This window comes from Triplophysa rosa, linkage group LG20 (assembly GCF_024868665.1).
Source record: "Triplophysa rosa linkage group LG20, Trosa_1v2, whole genome shotgun sequence".
Classification (NCBI taxonomy): Eukaryota; Metazoa; Chordata; class Actinopteri; order Cypriniformes; family Nemacheilidae; genus Triplophysa; species Triplophysa rosa.
Window position 1 is genome coordinate 20,183,461 of NC_079909.1, and position 20,417 is coordinate 20,203,877.

Consider the following 20,417-nt stretch of genomic DNA (forward strand, 5'->3'; position numbering starts at 1 on the left):
TACATTTAAAATAACGAATATGTGCGCGGGAAAGACGCGAAATGTGAATTGGGCCTTACACTGTGACTCTATTATTATCCCGGCCTCTGTCACAAAAGTCACAAAATCAGACTCAATCAAGATTAGACTTCAACTGCTTCAAATACATGTGAAATGAATAAATCACTACTGATAAGCTCCCCCCGTTAATCATAAACATTTACTCAGTAAGTTTTAATCAAAGTGACTGAGTGCAGCTGTAACGCGTCAGAGGAGAACTGGCCCTCCCGGCTGAGTCTTCTCCATTTATTCATCTTTGGAGTTTTGGTTCCTCGCCACTGGGCCGTGTTAGCTTGCTCACCGGGAGACCGCTGATATTAGATCAGTTCAGAGTTCTGTAAATTTCACAAACATTGCTTTATTAGAATGGTCTTATTCTTTCTTTAATGCTGTGCACTGTATTGTATTCTACCTTTTCTGTTTTTCTTTCTTTCCTGTAAAGCAAGCGCTGTATACATAAAATGGAATTGAATGTAACCTATGTGTGTTTAGTTTTAATCCAGCACAGTGTATACATTAAGACCACTTTTTGCCATATTATTGATGTATTTAAAAATGAAAGCTTAATAAATTACAGTTAAATTCATTTATTGATTCAATTACTCTGTGAGTGTTGTGGGTTTTGGGACACTGGTGTATGTGTGTGTGTTTGATCTGTAGGACTAAAGAGGGAGGTGCTGTGAAACTATGGGATCAGGAGATGAAGAGATGCCGGGCGTTTCAGCTGGAGACGGGACTGCCCGTCGAGACCGTCCGGTCCGTCTGCAGAGGAAAGGTGAGCGATTATGTCTGCTATTTAGTCACGTTGAGTCGAGCTGTTCGGTTTGCATTAAATGAGCGGTTTGTGGACGACAGGGTAAAATTTTGGTGGGAACTAAAGATGGTGAGATCATAGAGGTGGGAGAGAAGAACGCCGCCTCAAACACGATGATCAACGGACACACGCAGGGACGCATCTGGGGCCTGGCCGCCCACCCCTCCAAAGACGTGTTTATTTCTGCCAGCGATGACGGAACCATCCGTATCTGGGACCTGGCGGATAAGGTGAGGCATTGTGGGTTATGGAGGATGGGGGGGTTTATAATCCTGTATAACCACTGGATTTCATTCTTTTTTTTTTTTGCAGAAACTTCTGAACAAAGTCAGTCTGGGTCACCCAGCCAAATGCGCGGCGTACAGTCCGAACGGTGAGATGGTGTCTATCGGGATGGAGAACGGAGAGTTTATCGTGCTGTTGGTGAATTCGCTGACGGTCTGGGGGAAAAAGCGAGACCGCAGCGTCGCCATCCAGGACATACGGTCAGAGAAAACAATCCTTTGAAATTCTGTCTGATGAAATCAAACGTTGGATTGTGTGAATAATACTTTGTTTGGTAACAGGTTTAGTTCTGATAACCGTCTGTTAGCCGTCGGGTCAGTGGAGTGTGCCGTAGACTTCTATGACCTCACTCTGGGTCCGTCTCTGAACCGCATCGGCTACTGTAAAGACATTCCTGGATTTGTCATCCAACTCGATTTTTCTGCCGACAGCAAATACATTGAGGTGGAAATCATTTCTGAAAGATATCGAGCTTTGATGTGCAAACAATTTGGGCAGAAATCTGAAGTGTTGCTGTTGTGTTTGAAGGTCTCTACAGGGTCCTATAAGAGACAGATGCATGAGGTTCCCAGTGGAAAGATGGTGACGGAACAGTTTTTGATTGACAGGATCACCTGGGCGACGTGGACCAGGTGAGGACACGCTTCACTCGGTCACTCACAGTTTTATTGGTGCCCTGTTGTAAATGTTCTGTGTGTTGTGTCAGTGTTCTCGGCGATGAGGTTTTGGGTATCTGGCCTCGTAATGCAGAGAAAGCCGACGTCAACTGTGCCTGTGTCTCTCACGCCGGGCTCAACGTGGTCACCGGAGATGATTTTGGTCTCGTCAAACTCTTCGACTTTCCCTGCGCGGAGAAATTTGTAAGATGACAGAGTGAAACTGTGTTTCAATGTGTTTCCTCCCGTTAGAAATGAACTGAGGGTTTGTGTTTCATCTTCACAGGCCAAACACAAGAGATACTTCGGTCACTCTGCCCATGTGACCAACATCCGCTTCTCTTATGATGACAAATATGTGATTAGTGTAGGAGGCAATGACTGTAGGTAAGATCAGATCCATCTGTGCATCATCTAACCCTTTCATTCATCTATCGTCTCCGTCCATCCATTCATTATACCCTTCATCCATCCATCCATCCATCTCTCTCTCTCTCTCTTGGTCGCTCGCTTCATCCATCTCTCTCTGTTTATTCATCAATCTGTCCATCAAATTATCCTCTCACCCTTTCATTCACACATCCATATGTCTCTCCATCTATTTGTTTCTTTCTCCATCCATCCATTTCTCTGCATCTATGCATCCATCCTCTCATTCATCAGTCTTAATCCATCCATTTTGCATTCTATCTCTTCCTTCATCCATCCATCCATCTGTTCATCCAGCTAACAGCCTCTGTTTTGAATGTCTCCTCTCTCAGTGTGTTTGTGTGGAGATGTGTCTGATGGTCCTCCCGCAGAGCTTCTCCTCTGATACCTCCAGCGTTTGGATGCTGCACTTTTCTTATGCTGCGTTTAATCCGTACACATCTGATGGACTCGACACGTGCACCGAGTGTGTTGAGGGGCTTTTTTGTAAGAATCATTCTGTGAAGTGCAATGTTTACGCTTTCATGTACTTTTACAAAAAAAATGACACTCATAATCATGCCAACTTGTTTTTATTGTTGATTTTTTCTGAAGTGCCTTGGAGACACATTTTGCTGATCTTTGCCCCTGAGATGTTTCTTGTGACATACACATGGTGCTATATGTCCACTCCGAGCTTTTAGTTACTTAAAACAAATCATGCATTATGCAACGTTTCTTTCTTTCCTTCCTTTTTCTACATTTTGTACATAAATGTGACATGTCCACTCACTAAATGCTCTTCCTGTTCAAAATATCCAAAAACATGGTTCTCAGGAGCCTTTACGGCAAAATGAAGTACTGTAATGTGTAGATGTTATATTCCACCTGTGCTATTTTTGTTAAAATATTTATTTTTATGTACATATTTATGTATGAAGTATGCAAATTAGTCGGTCTTGGAATTGGTGGCGTATATGAACATCGCAAAAAAAAAAACTCGCTGTGCAAATATAAAAGAAGTGTGAAATGTATGTAGTGCCGTTGTCTGTTGCGACGTGTGTAGACGATATTGTAGACAGCTGCTGTTTATCGTGTGCAGATATCCCAGTGAAATCTGTCATTTGTATGTTGGTGTTTTTGTAATTTCTGTCAGACCAGAGATAAATCTAAATCGAAAGATATATAATAATGCATGATTCAAAGTCTGTGTGATTGTCGAACATGAATGAATACTGTTATTTTATAATTAAAGAGACCAATGTGCTATGTGAAGTCATTTGAAACGCTTGAAGTGTTTTTCATGTTTTAGCAGCAGGTGGCAGTAACTCTCATCTAAATCTCTGCAGCTTCTGGCAGGAATTATGTCGTCAAACCTGTACGAGTTTCTTTCTTCTGTAGAACACAAAAGAAGATACTTTGAAGAATGTTGATGACCAAACAACACTGAACCCCATTGACTTCCTTTGTATGAACAGAAAAAACAACTGAGACATTTCTCAAAATATCTTCTTTTGTGTTCCACTGAAGAAAGTCATATACAGGTGTACAACCACACGAGGAGGAATAAATGATGACAGAATTTGATTTGTGTGTGAACTGTTCCTTTAATTCCACTAACATATTAATCTTGAAAAACCGGCTTTTATAAGTTCGAGGATATAATTGGGATACTAAAGAGATTTCATCTCGTGGGTTAGTCATGTAGTGATTGAACCAGAACAATATTCGTTTTAAAACATGTTTACATTCATCAAATGCTTTTATCCAGAAGCAGCAGTGCATTTAAAGGATCAGCTCACCCAAACATACAAATTCTGTCATCATTTACTCACCTTTAAGTTGTTCCAAATCTGCATAAATTACTTTTTTTCCGATGAACACCGAGAATGGTAGAATGTTAGACATTTTTAGTTCTGGGTCATCATTTACTACCATGGTAGAACAATTTTTTTTATACTTTTTTCTTCTGTTGAACACAAAATGAGATATTTTGAAGAAGGTAGGAAAGCAAACCGCTCCTGTGCACCTTTGACTACCACTGTAATTTTTCCTATGGTAGTCAGTGATGCTTGCTTACATTTTTCCAAATATCTTCCCTTGTGTTCAGCCAAACAAATAAATTTTTACAGGTTTGGAAGAACTTGAGGGTGAGGAAATGATGACAGAATTTCCATTTTTGGGTGAACTGTCCCTTTAAGATGCACATTTTCAGTTCCCTTGGACACATGAAGTAGAAATCTTCAGGTTTAAAACTGTGGATGTGGATTAGGGACTGTTGAATCTGTCTGCTGTCAGTGACTAGGAGAGCAGTTCAGTTCTCATGATATTTAATACTAATCAGTAAATAAAGAAAACACAATACACGGATTATTGATGCAGTGAGCTACATTCCAAAACACCTTCGCGTGTCTGTGTTTTGCGGTGTTGAAATACCCTGCGATTCAAAGTGTAAGTGTGTGAAAGAGACTGTCTACCCACAAACATGCTTAAATGATAAAAGCACACGTACTGTACCCCTCTTTACTGATTTATGATGTCAAAATAGTAACACCGGCATCATTACTCTCAGTTTGAATGATTAATGTTTACATTTCCTGATTCTGATCTCTATAATTCAAACGTACATGAATATGGAGGACTAAACCTGCAAAAATTATAAATAAATAAATGTATAAATATATAAACGAATAAATGTAATAATATGAAAATAAATAAAGGAATGAATGGTTTGATAAAACAAAATAATTCGTTTTAGCTATTATTGATCTTAGCTTTAACTTTTCATTTTTTAAATTGATTTATTATTTTTTGTGTCCATTTTTTAATTGTTTTTTATTATTATTTATTTTTAGATTATTTTATTTATCATTTCCTTTTATTTTTACATTTATTTATTTATACGTTTATTTATTTTTATATTTATTTATTATCGCATGTATTTATTTCCACTTTTATTTATTTATTCTTGAATTTATTCTTACTTTTCTGTGTCTTGTATGATAATTAGATGGGTTGGTCTTGCCTACTATTGGTTCAGCGTAGATTGAAGCGTTTGATCGATTACTCTTGACTTGTTTTGGACTAACGTCACGTCACTCACTGATCGTTTGCTTCGTGTATAACGTTAAGTAACTATGGCGGGCGCACAATTAGCTAGAGAGTTACAGCATTTAGCCAATGAAGTCGATAACCATGCATCAAATGACTATGTGTCATTCAGATTAGATGCACTTATTGATGATTTATTACAGATTGACGGCGAGATAAATGACAAAGTTCTCCCTCGGTTGTTAGCCTCTTTGCAGCACATTCAAAGTCTGTGCGAGTCAGAGGGTGCTATGGTGGTGTTACAGTTCAACTGGTGAAAATCATAAAGCACAAAATGTAATAAGGTTTAACTACACAGATGAGCTTGTAAACCGAAGTCGCAAGCTAACGCTTTGTCAAAGTGATAGTTATAAGCAGCCTTTCGGTTAGAAAAAGCGTAAAGATTTAATGTAACATGATGTAACATAATGTAAATGAATTGAGACATAGTGAACTTAAGTCACAAGTTAACACGGTAGTAATGAGCATCGTTCTTTCACTACAGGGGCCATCAAATGGAAACCATTCCTTCTAAAAAGACGTGGTTACTAAACGGTACTCGTAAACTACATTCCATAAGAGATAAATAACACAGAGGTCACAAGTTAAGACGGGCATATTCCCTTGATTCATCCAGCTGCATATTGTTGTGTGACATCTTGATATTATTGCAAAGATCCGCAGCAGCTAGCATTGCGAAATAGCTTAGTGTGATTGTTACCGTAGTGACACGCTGCCTCGCTTTATTGTATGGGTACGAATCCCGTGTCAAATCGCTTTATTTATTTTTTCACCTCGCTTCAGCCGTTACGGGCGATCATACCAATAATTTGCAATCTTAACAAGAATGTCAAAATCATGTAACAAGAAAGTCTGTGTTTATTAGACATCTTAATATCAAGTCGTCTTGTGCTTTCAGAATCGACGAATCTGCTGAGGTCGTTCATGCACCTCTTTGGCAGAGGACCTGTAACCGGAGTTGGTCCACTGTATGGAGGACTAAACCTGCAAAAATTATAAATAAATAATGTATAAATAAATAAATATATAAACGAATAAATGTAATAATATGAAAATAAATAAAGGAATGAATGGTTTGATAAAACAAAATAATTCGTTTTAGCTATTATTGATCTTAGCTTTAACTTTTCTTTTCATTTTTTAAATTGATTTATTATTTTTTGTGTCCATTTTTAATTATTTTTAATTATTATTATTTTTATTTTTAGATTATTTTATTTATCATTTCCTTTTATTTTTACATTTATTTATTTATACGTTTATTTATTTTTATATTTATTTATTATCGCATGTATTTATTTCCACTTTTATTTATTTATTCTTGTATTTATTCTTACTTTTCTGTGTCTTGTATGATAATTAGATGGGTTGGTCTTGCCTACTATTGGTTCAGCGTAGATTGAAGCGTTTGATCGATTACTCTTGACTTGTTTTGGACTAACGTCACGTCACTCACTGATCGTTTGCTTCGTGTATAACGTTATTATGCGCGGCGCACAATTAGCTAGAGAGTTACAGCATTTAGCCAATGAAGTCGATAACCATGCATCAAATGACTTGTGTCATTCAGATTAGATGCATTTATTGAGGATTTATTACAGATTGACGGGAGATAAATGACAAAGTTCTTCAAAATCTGTGCGAGTCAGGGGGTGCTAAGGTGGTGACCAAGTTCCGGTTACAGGTCCTCTGCCAAAGAGGTGCATGAACGACCTCAGCAGATTCGTCGATTCTGAAAGCACAAGACGACTTGATATTAAGATGTCTAATAAACACAGACTTTCTTGTTACATGATTTTGACATTCTTGTTAAGATTGCAAATTATTGGTATGATCGCCCGTAACGGCTGAAGCGAGGTGAAAAAATAAATAAAGCGATTTGACACGGGATTCGTACCCATACAATAAAGCGAGGCAGCGTGTCACTACGGTAACAATCACACTAAGCTATTTCGCAATGCTAGCTGCTGCGGATCTTTGCAATAATATCAAGATGTCACACAACAATATGCAGCTGGATGAATCAAGGGAATATGCCCGTCTTAACTTGTGACCTCTGTGTTATTTATCTCTTATGGAATGTAGTTTACGAGTACCGTTTAGTAACCACGTCTTTTTAGAAGGAATGGTTTCCATTTGATGGCCCCTGTAGTGAAAGAACGATGCTCATTACTACCGTGTTAACTTGTGACTTAAGTTCACTATGTCTCAATTCATTTACATTATGTTACATCATGTTACATTAAATCTTTACGCTTTTTCTAACCGAAAGGCTGCTTATAACTATCACTTTGACAAAGCGTTAGCTTGCGACTTCGGTTTACAAGCTCATCTGTGTAGTTAAACCTTATTACATTTTGTGCTTTATGATTTTCACCAGTTGAACTGTAACCCACCACATAGCACCCTCTGACTCGCACAGACTTTGAATGTGCTGCAAAGAGGCTAACAACCGAGGGAGAACTTTGTCATTTATCTCGCCGTCAATCTGTAATAAATCATCAATAAAGCACTAATCTAATGACACAAGTCATTTGATGCATGGTTATCGACTTCATTGGCTAAATGCTGTAACTCTCTAGCTAATTGTGCGCCCGCCATAGTTACTTAACGTTATACACGAAGCAAACGATCAGTGAGTGACGTGACGTTAGTCCAAAACAAGTCAAGAGTAATCGATCAAACGCTTCAATCTACGCTGAACCAATAGTAGGCAAGACCAACCCATCTAATTATCATACAAGACACAGAAAAGTAAGAATAAATACAAGAATAAATAAATAAAAGTGGAAATAAATACATGCGATAATAAATAAATATAAAAATAAATAAACGTATAAATAAATAAATGTAAAAATAAAAGGAAATGATAAATAAAATAATCTAAAAATAAAAAATAATAATAATTAAAAATAATTAAAAATGGACACAAAAAATAATAAATCAATTTAAAAAATGAAAAGAAAAGTTAAAGCTAAGATCAATAATAGCTAAAACGAATTATTTTGTTTTATCAAACCATTCATTCCTGTATTTATTTTCATATTATTACATTTATTCGTTTATATATTTATTTATTTATACATTCATTTATTTATAATTTTTGCAGGTTTAGTCCTCCATAGGCGATACTGTAAAATATAGTATCGATCCGATACCAAGTAAATGCAGGGCCAGTATTGCCGATTTCGATACCGATACCAATACTTTTTACTTTTAAAAAGCATTCACTTGAACTTACATTTACTTTCCTGTAGATGAAATGTCATGATTTATCAGATGAATGCATCATTAATATGCTAAATCTGAATACATTTTCATGACCACTAAAATATTTTGTGATTTGTGCTCTTAATGTGCCTGTAGGCTAATTATCATGTAGATGTTAAAACACTGGACATCATTTAAACCAAATAAATCTATTTATTTAGTTATTTATTCCTGTAATCGAATTTGCAAACATGAACTTTGCACCAAATTATTACTGGAAAATAGTAACAATAACAGATTAACAGAACAGAAAAACGATATATAACAAAACAATGTCTCGTTATCCCAGTACTACTTCTCTAGCTTTAAAAAACCAAAGTGCACAAAATTATTACTCAAGAACAAAGATTTTAAAACTGCTTTTCCGTTTTTGTTCAGTGTTATGTTTAGACAAAATAATAGAACAAATTAACATGTTTCCCTTTCATTACACTTTTTTAAGTGAATTTATAAACAAACTGCACACTATTATTTAAGCACTTTATTTACTTTGTGTCTCAATTAACAATAAAGTACTTTCAATCTTTGGCTTTTTACCCCCAAAGGCCCACTGCCATACATCGCAGTTCGCCGTGTTTTTATTCACCGAGGTGATAAACTCCACACGATGCTCCTCTTCTTTTCGCCGGCTGCAGCTGCGTCTGCGCGCTTGGCGCTGCTGAGTCACGTGATAGCGGACTACAAAACACAGCAGGGCAGGAGGAGCAACGTTGCAAAACTAGGTATGGGAAATAGTTTTTCTTCATTATACAATTATTAGCTCATTAGTAAATAAATAAAATCAGTAGTTAAAACTAAAAACACATTAGTATCGATATTTTTATGTTAGGATCGATCCTTTTCGATACAACCTCAGTATCGAAAGTATGATACTTCAGGATCGATCCGCCCACCACTAGTAACCGGAACTTGGTCACCACCTTAGCACCCCTGACTCGCACAGATTTTGAAGAACTTGTCATTTATCTCGCCGTCAATCTGTAATAAATCATCAATAAACGCACCTAATCTAAATGACACACAGTCATTTGATGCATGGTTATCGACTTCATTGGCTAAATGCTGTAACTCTCTAGCTAATTGTGCGCCCGCCATAGTTACTTAACGTTATACACGAAGCAAACGATCAGTGAGTGACGTGACGTTAGTCCAAAACAAGTCAAGAGTAATCGATCAAACGCTTCAATCTACGCTGAACCAATAGTAGGCAAGACCAACCCATCTAATTATCATACAAGACACAGAAAAGTAAGAATAAATTCAAGAATAAATAAATAAAAGTGGAAATAAATACATGCGATAATAAATAAATATAAAAATAAATAAACGTATAAATAAATAAATGTAAAAATAAAAGGAAATGATAAATAAAATAATCTAAAAATAAATAAATAAAAATAATTAAAAATGGACACAAAAAATAATAAATCAATTTAAAAAATGAAAAGAAAAGTTAAAGCTAACATCAATAATAGCTAAAAACGAATTATTTTGTTTTATCAAACCATTCATTCCTTTATTTATTTTCATATTATTACATTTATTCGTTTATATATTTATTTATTTATTTATACATTTATTTATTTATACATTTATTTATTTATAATTTTTGCAGGTTTAGTCCTCCATACATGTAAGGTAACAAATACCTAACGTTTAAATTTCATTTGCTGCAGTTTTCGATCTATTTTGAAATTGTCACAGATTTGTTCTCCCAGGGCGTCACGAGACGCTGGATTCTCTCACGTGTTGTGTGTTGAGCTGTTAATGTAACTTAAGGTCATTTTAATTAAAAGTGCTGCCGAAAATGTCATGACATCTGGTCTAAAACAAGACTCGAAGCATTTACAGCAATCAGCGTTCTGTCATACACACTCACTGAGTTCTTAAGCCACCATTAAATGAGATCAATCTCATCTCATCTGAATAAATAAACCCTACAGCAAATCCAAACATGTTTAATGCAAATGTATTCTGTAGAGACCATTCTAAAAAAGTGGCGTCCTTTACATTTGTCAAGTAAAAGTACATTCAAGTAAATAAATATCAGTATTATTCATAGCATGGCTTTCTGCACACGTGCTACACTTATTTTTAATCTTATTTGACAAAAACAGTGTCACTTTTGTAGCGACTTATCTAAAATGTTCAATTGGCTCAGGTAATGTTTTGTGAATTTAAGGAACAGACCCCACAAATGTAAATGTTACCAGTCACTATACAAGGTTTTGAGTTGATATCTGATTTTTTTTACAGCGATATCACCATAGTAAATCTATACGTGACCCATTTAAATGCCATGATTTTTGTCCCGTGGATGCCAGGGACGGATTATGACTTCAAAGGGCCCCGGGGCCAGTTACCTCTCCCACAATTTTTCTGCTCTTTTCCTTAGCTGCGCATTCACAGTTATAGAAAGTGAAAGTTATGGTGATAATGAATATTAGTATAGTATAGTATAGTATAGGCTATGGGACCCTTATATTAAACATATAAACATTTGTTTTCATTGTTGTTGGGTTTTCTGTACCAAACTGGATGGCGCAACCTTGAAGACCAGGGCCCCCTCGGGCTCAGGGTAGTCAAGGGCCCCCTCGGGCTCAGGGTAGTCAAGGGCCCCCTCGGGCTCATGGTAGTCAAGGGCCCCCTCGGGCTCAGGGTAGTCAAGGGCCCCCTCGGGCTCATGGTAGTCAAGGGTCCCTGGGCACTGGCCCCATTGGCCCGGCCATTAATCCAAGAATGTTTTATTTGAAGTGTTTTGTAAATGTAAAATTTTAGGTATTTTAATATCCTCGTGTTTCAAACACACTACTGTACCAGTTTTTTATGATGACTTTGACACACGCTGATGTTTCTGAACGCTCGTGCTGTATGTGCCCTGCGGCCCTGTAGCCAGAAAGTGAGCAATTAATGTGTAACTCTGTTAAAACCGCTCATAAAGTTCACAAGAAGCTCTTAAAAGTTTCCCACCCACCGGTGAGCTATACAAACTCCTGTTAAGAAACAGACTTTACCTGACTAATCTTACCATCTTCAACCGGGCGACTGACACCTCACGAGGCGTGTCGACCCATCGCTGGTGTCACGGCAGCTTTCTGAAAATAAACAGTGAAGTTTAATAAGGTTACGTGAGGCTTTGTGGAGGTGTGTGCGCAGAAATGTCACACCTTTTGTCGAAACACGCTGCAGGACAAAAGCGATTCAGAGGCCGCTGGCACTTTCAAAAGCACTTTGAGACAACAATAGCACGAGTTTGAGTTTCAGCATTGTTGCTTTTGTTATAAAGAGCGCAAATTTGTCAAAGGTTTAGTCAAAATTATTACAACTTTTTATAAGTTAACGGATACCTTGTGCTTGAGAAAGAAAATCGTTTATTTTATGTGAACACACTAACTGTGTGAGAACAGTGTCACACACAGGTACAGACAGATTTCTACTGTACGTTCGGTGTGTTCAAACACGTTGTAGCTTCAGGGCAGGATGCTGAACAGCAATAAACAGTTAACAGTATTTATTCAAGAGCTGTTTGCACAGGTGAATTCCAAAACTAGCTTTGGTCTGACACACTTTATGAAGATGTAAATGTTGTACACCTGGAGCTAAAAGCAGGAAAACTTTTAATAAGTAAATATATCAAAAACATTGACTGACAGAATATTTACTTATTTAACATTTATTTGTAGCATAATGAAGTTCAGCAAAAATAAATGTGTCATTATTTACTCATCGCATGTTGCTCCAGACCGGTTTAGCTTTCTTTTGGCGTGCAAAGATGCATGTCTGTGCTGCTCTTATTTATATCATAAGAATAAGACAGAGTCACCACAGGTTAATATGCTGCCAAAATGCATTTCAAGTTATTGAAAGTCTTGTAAACCATACAATAGCTTTACTAAATGCTTAATTTAAGCGTTATGTCATTTGAAATCTATCTTGCACTTGTGCACATTCAAATATCAAAATGATCATTTATTTCCTCTCATGTTGTCAAACCGGAGTTTCTTTCTTCTTCAGAACGCAAAAGAAGATATTTTGAAGAATGTCGATAATCAACCAACATTGAACCCCATTGACTTCCATTATGAACACAAAAAACATTCTCAAAATATCTTCATTTGTATTCCACTGAAGACAGACTCACATACCGTATACATACAGGATGAATAAATGATGACACCGTTTTCTATTTTGGCAGCACTGTCCCTTTAAGAATATGCCGCGCGTGTCGTTGTTGTGTGTAATGTCAGATGGTCAGTGTGTTCTCAATCACAGAAAACATCTGTTAGTGTGGTTAAAAAGCGCTCAGATTAAGAGAAGTTGATTTGGTGAAGGTTATACTGATGGTTTAGCCGTCTCATTCCTCTCCAGCCTCCGGCTCTTTCGTCTTTAACACTGATATATTAAGCTTTGGGGAGTGCTGTGTAAATGGAGATTAAACTGTTCTTCCACCAAGAACTCATTGTGTTAATGCTATACTGATCTGCACATCAATATCTATCTGTCTAGAATTGTCTGTTCTACTTGTATTTGTGTAACCAACCAGCTAGATTGGTTCATCTTTATTAAATTGTATTTTGCAACCAGAACAAAAGCAGTTTCTTTATATTTACCACCTTAGCCATTTGTTTAAGCCACATTAGTTTATACAATTCTTAACCACAAAAAGAATCACATCCTCCCGAAACTCTTGCGACATGAAAACATTAGTTTACATGCAAATGAGTTGTTCGCGTCCGTCAGCGCGGATTGGCGGCGTCAGAGCGCGTCGTCACGCAGTGGGCGTGTCCGCCTCTGTCAGTCAGGAGAATGAGTGGAGCGCGTCAGTGGTGAGTGGAGCGGGGAAAGCGTGAGAGCTCAGCCGGCCAGAGGCGATCAGAATGTGGCCGCAACTCTAAACGCGCACCGCTCCCGTTCCCTGTGACGGCAACACTGAACGGGAAACATGAGGAACACCTGCCTGTACAGCAGAGGAGAGCTCTGGGTGAGATTTCTGCGTTTGTCTTCGTTGAGAAAGTTTCTTTGAAAGGATTAAATGTTACCAGTTCGTTTAAAATGCCCTTAAACTTGCAAACAGATGCATGTTGTCGTGTTTATTTCACATATTTCGGGTAGTATTTAATATTAAGTTATTTATTTAATTTATTTCTGTTCCTACTGATTTTTTATTATTAGGAGCCTTGATATGTGTTATTTGAGCCTTAATTATGGTTATTTTAGTGTGAACTAAGTAAATACTGTACATAAAAAACGATGAGCAGTCAACAAACATTTACCACAGTAACCACAGTTTTTGTCAATACAGTAAACCTGTGGTAATTTCGTTTTGACCACCAATAGCTTTAAAACAGATTTTGTAAGCTTTTTTAATGAGATTGATTGACTTTTTTTGAGTATATTTTTACTGTGCTAACAATAACCATACTATGTTAATATTCTGTCATATCAATCAGTGACAGCTGAATGGATGTGGATGTAGATTTTGTTTGTCTATACACCTGTCAACCTTTAATTCTGAAATGGAGGATTTTTGTTTTTTATACAGTATATATATATATATATTAGTTGTTTAAATAAGTATTGAGTCCATTTTTAGTTCACTTGTGGTTTAGTAGTTCTTATTAGTAATTTTTCTGTTTTCTATCCATTTCAGGCTTTGTGCATTCTCCTCCTTTACACCAGTCAACCTTCCTCCTCTTCAAATTTCAGTCATCTCATCTATAAGATTAAAGAAGGATTACCAAAAGGGATACTAATAGGAGCAATCGGTGACGAATTAAACTTGGATGTCTCCGTAGATCCCCCTCGTTCATTCAATCTGGAGCAAAAGACCAGCAGCCAGCAGTACGTGAATCTGAACAACACCACGGGTGAGCTGTACACATCTGCCGTGGAGATCGACAGAGAGTCTCTGTGTGCAGACTCCCACGACGGCCAGGGCTGCTCAATCTTTCTGGACGTGCTTATCCTCCCTCAGCAGTTCTTTCAGCTGGTTAAGATTCAGATCTTCATCGAGGATGTCAACGACAACCGGCCGCATTTCCCCGTCGATGAAATCCGGCTGTCTGTGCCAGAGAATACGCCGGTAAACGCCAGATTTGCGGTGGAGCAGTCCGCTGTGGATCCTGACATCGGGATTCACGGCGTTCAGACGTACTGGCTTGTTAATGACTATGGGGTTTTTACTTTAGACGTGGAGGAGAACGAAGGAGGCGAACTGACGCCCTTTCTTATCATTACTGAGGCTCTGGATAGGGAGAGGCAAGCTGAGTATGTGACGGATATCATAGCTGAGGACGGCGGCTCTCCCCCACTTCTAGGCACTGCCACTTTGAGGATTATTATCACAGATGTCAATGACAACTGCCCTAAGTTCACCGAGTCACAATTGAACATTACTCTTTATGGGAACGCCACTAAAGGCATGCAGCTGGCACGTCTCCAAGCCTATGACCCTGATGAGGGGGCCAATGCTCAAATCACATATTCTTTCAGTGAACGGGTTACACTAGAAAGCAGAAACTTGTTTCATTTGGACAAAAATACAGGGGTGCTCAAACTAGCAGGTAAAATAGACAACAACAGCGGAAAGCTTTTCAAGCTGATAGTACTGGCCAACGGCCCGACGTGCATTCCAGAAGTGGCAACAGTTACGGTTCATGTCGTCAAGGAGCCCTCGGGCCCACCGGCTGTTATGCCGCGGTACATCGCCTCAGAGAAGGACGGTATCGTCAGTCTGAGTGAATCTGAGCCACCCTTTTCCCCAATTGCGTTCTTCACCATCAAAAACACAGACCCACGGCAGACTCTGGAGTGTTTTTTGGAGAGCACCGGTCCGTTTAGACTTGTACCTTATCAGCGTTTCAAAAACGAGTACCTGCTTGAGACCACTGAACCGCTGGATTATGAGCAGCAACAGGATTATGAAATGACCGTCGTGGTCCGTAGCGCTCACGGATTAACAGTTAGGACCGCCGTGAAAATTCACGTGTTGGATGTTAATGACAACGCTCCGGTTTTCAAGCAGTCGCTCATTGAGATCACAGTGGAGGAGAACAACCCTCCAAATACGTTCCTCGCCCAATTTCAAGCCACTGATGCAGACAGCGGCATCAGGGGCGAGGTGTACTTCGTACTCGGTGTGGACGCCCCCACCATTTTCCACCTGGACAAGTTGACGGGGGTTTTAACCGTGTCCACCTCTCTCGACCGGGAGGAAAAGGAAATGTACAGATTCATGGTGAGAGCGGTCGACCAGGGAATGCCAAGAAAGGAGTCGATCGCCACCGTTATAATCACCGTTCAGGATCGTAATGACAACAGCCCTCGTTTCATCAACAAGGATTTCACCTTCTTTGTGCCAGAGAACTTTCCAGGCTTCGGGGAAATCGGGGTGCTCACCGTTACGGACGCAGATGCAGGGGAGAACGGTTGGGTGGCGTTGTCCATCCTGAACGGCAGTAACATCTTTGTGATTGACACGGGTCGAGGAGCGTTACGGGCCAAAACCCCTCTTGACAGGGAGCAGCAGGGAACATACTACATCTGGATTGAAGCCGTTGACGGAGGTGAGCCCGCCCTCTCTTGTGTCACTTTGGTGACCGTTCTTCTCCTGGACGTCAACGACAACCCTCCAACTGTTCTGTTCCCCCAGTCCAACCAGTCCTACATGCTGGTGCTTCCCAGCACGCAACCAGGAACGTCTATAACCGAAGTCTACGCTGTGGATCGGGACACAGGAATGAACGCTGTGATTGCTTACAGTATCATCAGGAGGACGGACGGAGAGCCGGGGTCATTTGACATCGACCCGTACACTGGAAACATCACCCTGAGGAAAACCCTGAGCAATCGAGGTCTCTACAGTTTGTGGGTCAAGGTCAGGGACCACGGTCAGCCCGAGCTGTACTCTACAGTCCTGGTCAACCTCTTTGTGAATGAGACGGTGAGCAACGAGACCCTCATTCAGAGCCTGTTGCCCAGGGGAACTGATGTTGACACCAAGGAGATCCCTCCGGTCAAAGAAGGGCGGGAGGGTGAACGAGTGCCAATCCCATGCAGCGAGTACCAGGTGCTACTGCTCGCCTTGACGGCTACTTGCCTGGGACTCTTTCTGACCGTTGTGTCGCTGGTTACGTACATTTGCTGTAAGAAGGTCAGAAAACCAAAAAAGAAACGGTTGGACGTTGAGATTCCTTTGAAACTGAACCATGAGATGGTGGATAAGAACCCCATGGAGATTTCCAACATATGATGCTGGCCTGCTGAGACTTCAAAACTGCCCAAAATCATCTGTTTACAGCGTGTCTCCAGTCTAAAGTTATTTGAAATTGTAAATATTGTGCATATGGTATGTTTTATAACTACACATGTATATGTATATATGACACGATCCGACTTTTGAATTTGCTTCCCAACAAGCTTTTTGTGTATTTATATTACAAGTGTAAATGGTGCCCTCAGCAGTGTGTTTGTGTCAAAGTGTCTATTGTCCCTGAAGCCCAACACTGGAATGACATTCTCAGGCTATGTCCACACTAATGCATTCGTTTCTGCTTTTGGCCTTCTGTCCAAACTGAGACGGCGTTTTTGTCAAGGAAAATTGAGCTTTTTAAAAACGCTCTCCATAGTGGATACTTTTAAAAACGCCATTTTCGTGTTGTAGTGTGGATGAGGAAAATGGAGACGTTCGAAGACGATGATGCATTTTTTGTCATGCGAGGTAGTCATGTGACTTCATGTGACCGAAGCTTCTTACGTTTCACGCATGCGCTATACAGTGACGTCAGCGTTTTCAGACGTTTCAGTGTGGCCAGTGTTTGGCAAACGCTTGACAACGCTAGTGTGGCCGAAGAGCGTTTTGAAAACAAAAACGCATTAGTGTGGACGTAGCCTCAGGTCATTCCCATCAAAAATAACACTCCTCTCCATGTGTAGAACTGAGCTTTCTCAAATGAAAAAATCCATGTCACGCTGATTTGTTTCATTTCGTGTTTTGTGTAGGATACAGTGTTCGTATCTTTTGATACTAGGCAACGAGTCTTTTAGGCCCCAGATGTCTTGGTTTGTGACGACGTTTGTTTGTGAGCTCAGCACGTTTCTTTCCTTCAAAGATGCACCGTTACACCTCCCCGATTTCAGTTGTCTGACGTGTAAGGAACTCATGAACATTAAAGTGCTTTATTTTCTTATTAATGGCTTGGATGTGAAATTCTGTCTTGGATTAGAAACTAAACAGGTATTAGCTGCTGACTCGACTCTGCGGCAGTCATTACTCACAGAGCTAATCTACCCGAATGTTCTCATATATAAGCATGAGGGTTTGATATCTCTTGGCTGAAGTTTCAAAGAGAATCCGAATCACTTCGATCTTGATTTTGACTTCGTGTGCATGTTTGTGTTCTGATGGGATCAGGATTTTTTAGAAGAGATGAAATCATTATCATGCTATGATAACCGTAAGAGGTCTTGTTTGCTTTAGATGGTATCTTCTTAAGAATCCTCAGGGATACATGGAATCACGTTGGGTAAGTGCAAAACATGCGCTTTGAGGTTGAAAAGGTTTGTGACTTTCAATTTAGCTTGTAATTGCTTGTTTTCATCGAGCATCTAGCGTTGCGTTAACTGCGTTCTTTGTGTGCATTCCTTCTGTTCGTTCTAATCTGCCTTTTTTGTATTCAGCCAATAGGACGTGTTCTCCAGTGTCCCAGCCCATCAGAGGTCAGAGCGGGAGTGTGCGTTTAACATGTCATCTCTCACGAAACGCCATTCAACAGACAAGCACGGCATGTCCACTCGCCACTTCTATTATGTCAAAAACCGGTTTGGTTTCATTTTTCCCTTTCTCTCTTTTGAACACACAGAAGCACTCTTTCACTCGCAATGGAAAGCAGTCATTTAAAACCGCAGGAAGGCAGTAGGGAGATGAAGTATCGAGGCTCGGCACTGCGCGGGTTGCGAGCTGCCGGCGTTAGGTTCGCGGGTTAAGCTGCTTACCTCGCCAGCAACATGTGTTCACCCTTCAGAGCAGACATTTGTGTTCCTGTAGCTTCAAGGGATAGTTCATCCAAAAATAAAAAATCTGTCATCGTTTGTTCACCCTCATGTGGTTGTGAATCTGTATGTGAGACTTTCTTCAGTGGATCACAAAGAAGATATTTTGAGAAATGTCTCAATGGATTTGTGTTCATACAATGGAAGTCAATGGAGTTCAATGTAGTTTGATTATCAACATTCTTTCAAATATTTTCAGCAGAAGAAAGAAAGTCGTACACGTTTGATGTGACATGAGGGTGAATAAATGATGAAAGAATCATTTTTGGGTAAACTATCCCTGTCATTGATGGAGTTTGGTGTTAGCCATGCTAACGTCACGGGTTTGATTCCAGGGAAATGAGCATGCAATGATATAAAATATACCCTAATCTAAACCAGTTTGGACAGAAGTCAATGCCAAACATGTTTTACTGAACATAGGAAGTCAAGTAAATCCAAAAAATCAACTTGAGTTGACATGAGTGACCAACACATCTCAATGCTCTTCATGACTATTTCACATTTTACTCAGTCGATAAAGCGAACTGCTAATGACAACACCAATTCAACTCATCTTTGTATAATCTGCTTTCACTCCAGTGATGGTTAGGTTTTTCTAACAATTATATGTTTTTATAAAATTTGCAATGTATATAGATGGTTTCAGTGGCAACAACATAAACAAATGTTACTGTACACTGTAAATAAGCCAAGTTGGAATTACTTAATTTTTTGTAAAGATATTTCACAGTTTTTTTTTTCAAGTACAATTTACTTTAAAAAACTGTGCAAAACTTGCAGAAATAACACCAAAAATTAAGTAAATCCTACTATTCAATTCAATTCAATTTTATTTATATAGTGCTTTTCACAATGTGCATTGTTCCAAAGCAGCTTTACAGGAGCAAATAAGAAAAACACAGAAAGGTAAAACACAGCACAGTGCATGGTGTTTATAGACCAAGCAAGATCATTATAATAAATAATATCTAATAAATAAATGAATAAATAAATAAATAAATGCAGTCTCCCGGTGAGCAAGCCAACACTGCACTGCTCTGCTGTGGCGAGGAACCCAAACTCCAATGCTGAATAATGGAGAAAAAAAAACCTCGGGAGAAACCAGGCTCAGCCGGGAGGGCCAGATCTCCTCTGACGTGTCATGGCTGCACTCAGTGACCCCGACCAAAGCCACCGAGCTACGTCCACGAAGAACAGGGAGAGCCCACGAGCCGCGACCCAGGAAGCCCCACCCGCCGAAACCGTGCAGGTCCAACCCGGTCTCATTCCGCGATCAACAACAGACAACAGAGGAACAACCAGGGAAAAGTAGTAATGGCATACTAGTCTAACTGGCCCGAACTTCTGGTAGACCTCTGCAAAGAATCAATAACCGTTGAGTAGTTTTAAATTAATTTAATACAATCAAATATGAATATAAATTAATATTCATATAAATATAATATAAAATGAATTGTTATATCACAGACTTATAACCAAACAGACCGAAGTTAACTTCGGGTCAGGCGCGTGTGTAAAATGATACCTTATAAAACAGTTCTGTTTTCCCGTGAGATCAGATTGACTGCAACTTTTAATGTAGAAAGTTATTCACAGTTTAAATGCATGCAAATGAGCCATGTTACTTTATATCAACCAGATATCTCATTCATCTCTGTGATTTAACTCATAACAAACTAAATGACATTCCTGCTAGAGCAGATGGATTAAAATAGTCCGACTATATTTATCAGAAACACACCGTGTGCTCAAAAAACAAAGTCTTTTAAACATTATGAACA

General features: G+C 39.1%; 2 protein-coding genes across 4 annotated transcripts in view; both read left to right on the top strand.

Annotated features, from left to right (window-relative positions):
- The window catches only part of eml6 (EMAP like 6), a 35,656-nt gene extending 31,862 nt beyond the window's left edge, over positions 1–3,794 (top strand). For 2 of the 3 annotated variants that reach the window (XM_057361497.1, XM_057361496.1), the window contains exons 35-42: positions 700–814; positions 895–1,083; positions 1,166–1,338; positions 1,420–1,582; positions 1,667–1,770; positions 1,845–1,998; positions 2,081–2,181; positions 2,556–3,794. In XM_057361497.1, coding sequence (XP_057217480.1) covers positions 700–814; positions 895–1,083; positions 1,166–1,338; positions 1,420–1,582; positions 1,667–1,770; positions 1,845–1,998; positions 2,081–2,181; positions 2,556–2,580 — 1,024 coding nt within the window. In that variant the 3' untranslated portion in view covers positions 2,581–3,794. The remainder of the gene's footprint in view (positions 1–699; positions 815–894; positions 1,084–1,165; positions 1,339–1,419; positions 1,583–1,666; positions 1,771–1,844; positions 1,999–2,080; positions 2,182–2,555) is intronic. The other variant, XM_057361498.1, reaches the window with a different exon arrangement.
- A 9,610-nt stretch (positions 3,795–13,404) lies between these two features.
- Positions 13,405–17,771, top strand: LOC130570953 (protocadherin-20). Its single transcript, XM_057361499.1, has 2 exons — positions 13,405–13,564; positions 14,234–17,771. Exons 1-2 carry the CDS (start codon positions 13,526–13,528, stop codon positions 16,832–16,834), a joined length of 2,640 nt encoding a protein of 879 aa, XP_057217482.1. The 5' UTR covers positions 13,405–13,525; the 3' UTR covers positions 16,835–17,771.
- Positions 17,772–20,417: the final 2,646 nt, after the last annotated feature.

Coding starts and splice junctions, on each gene's coding strand:
- LOC130570953 (XM_057361499.1), top strand. CDS start 13,526: ATGAGGAACACCTGCCTGTACAGCAGAGGAGAGCTCTGG. Junction 13,565..14,233: donor ACAGCAGAGGAGAGCTCTGG/GTGAGATTTCTG, acceptor TATCCATTTCAG/GCTTTGTGCATTCTCCTCCT.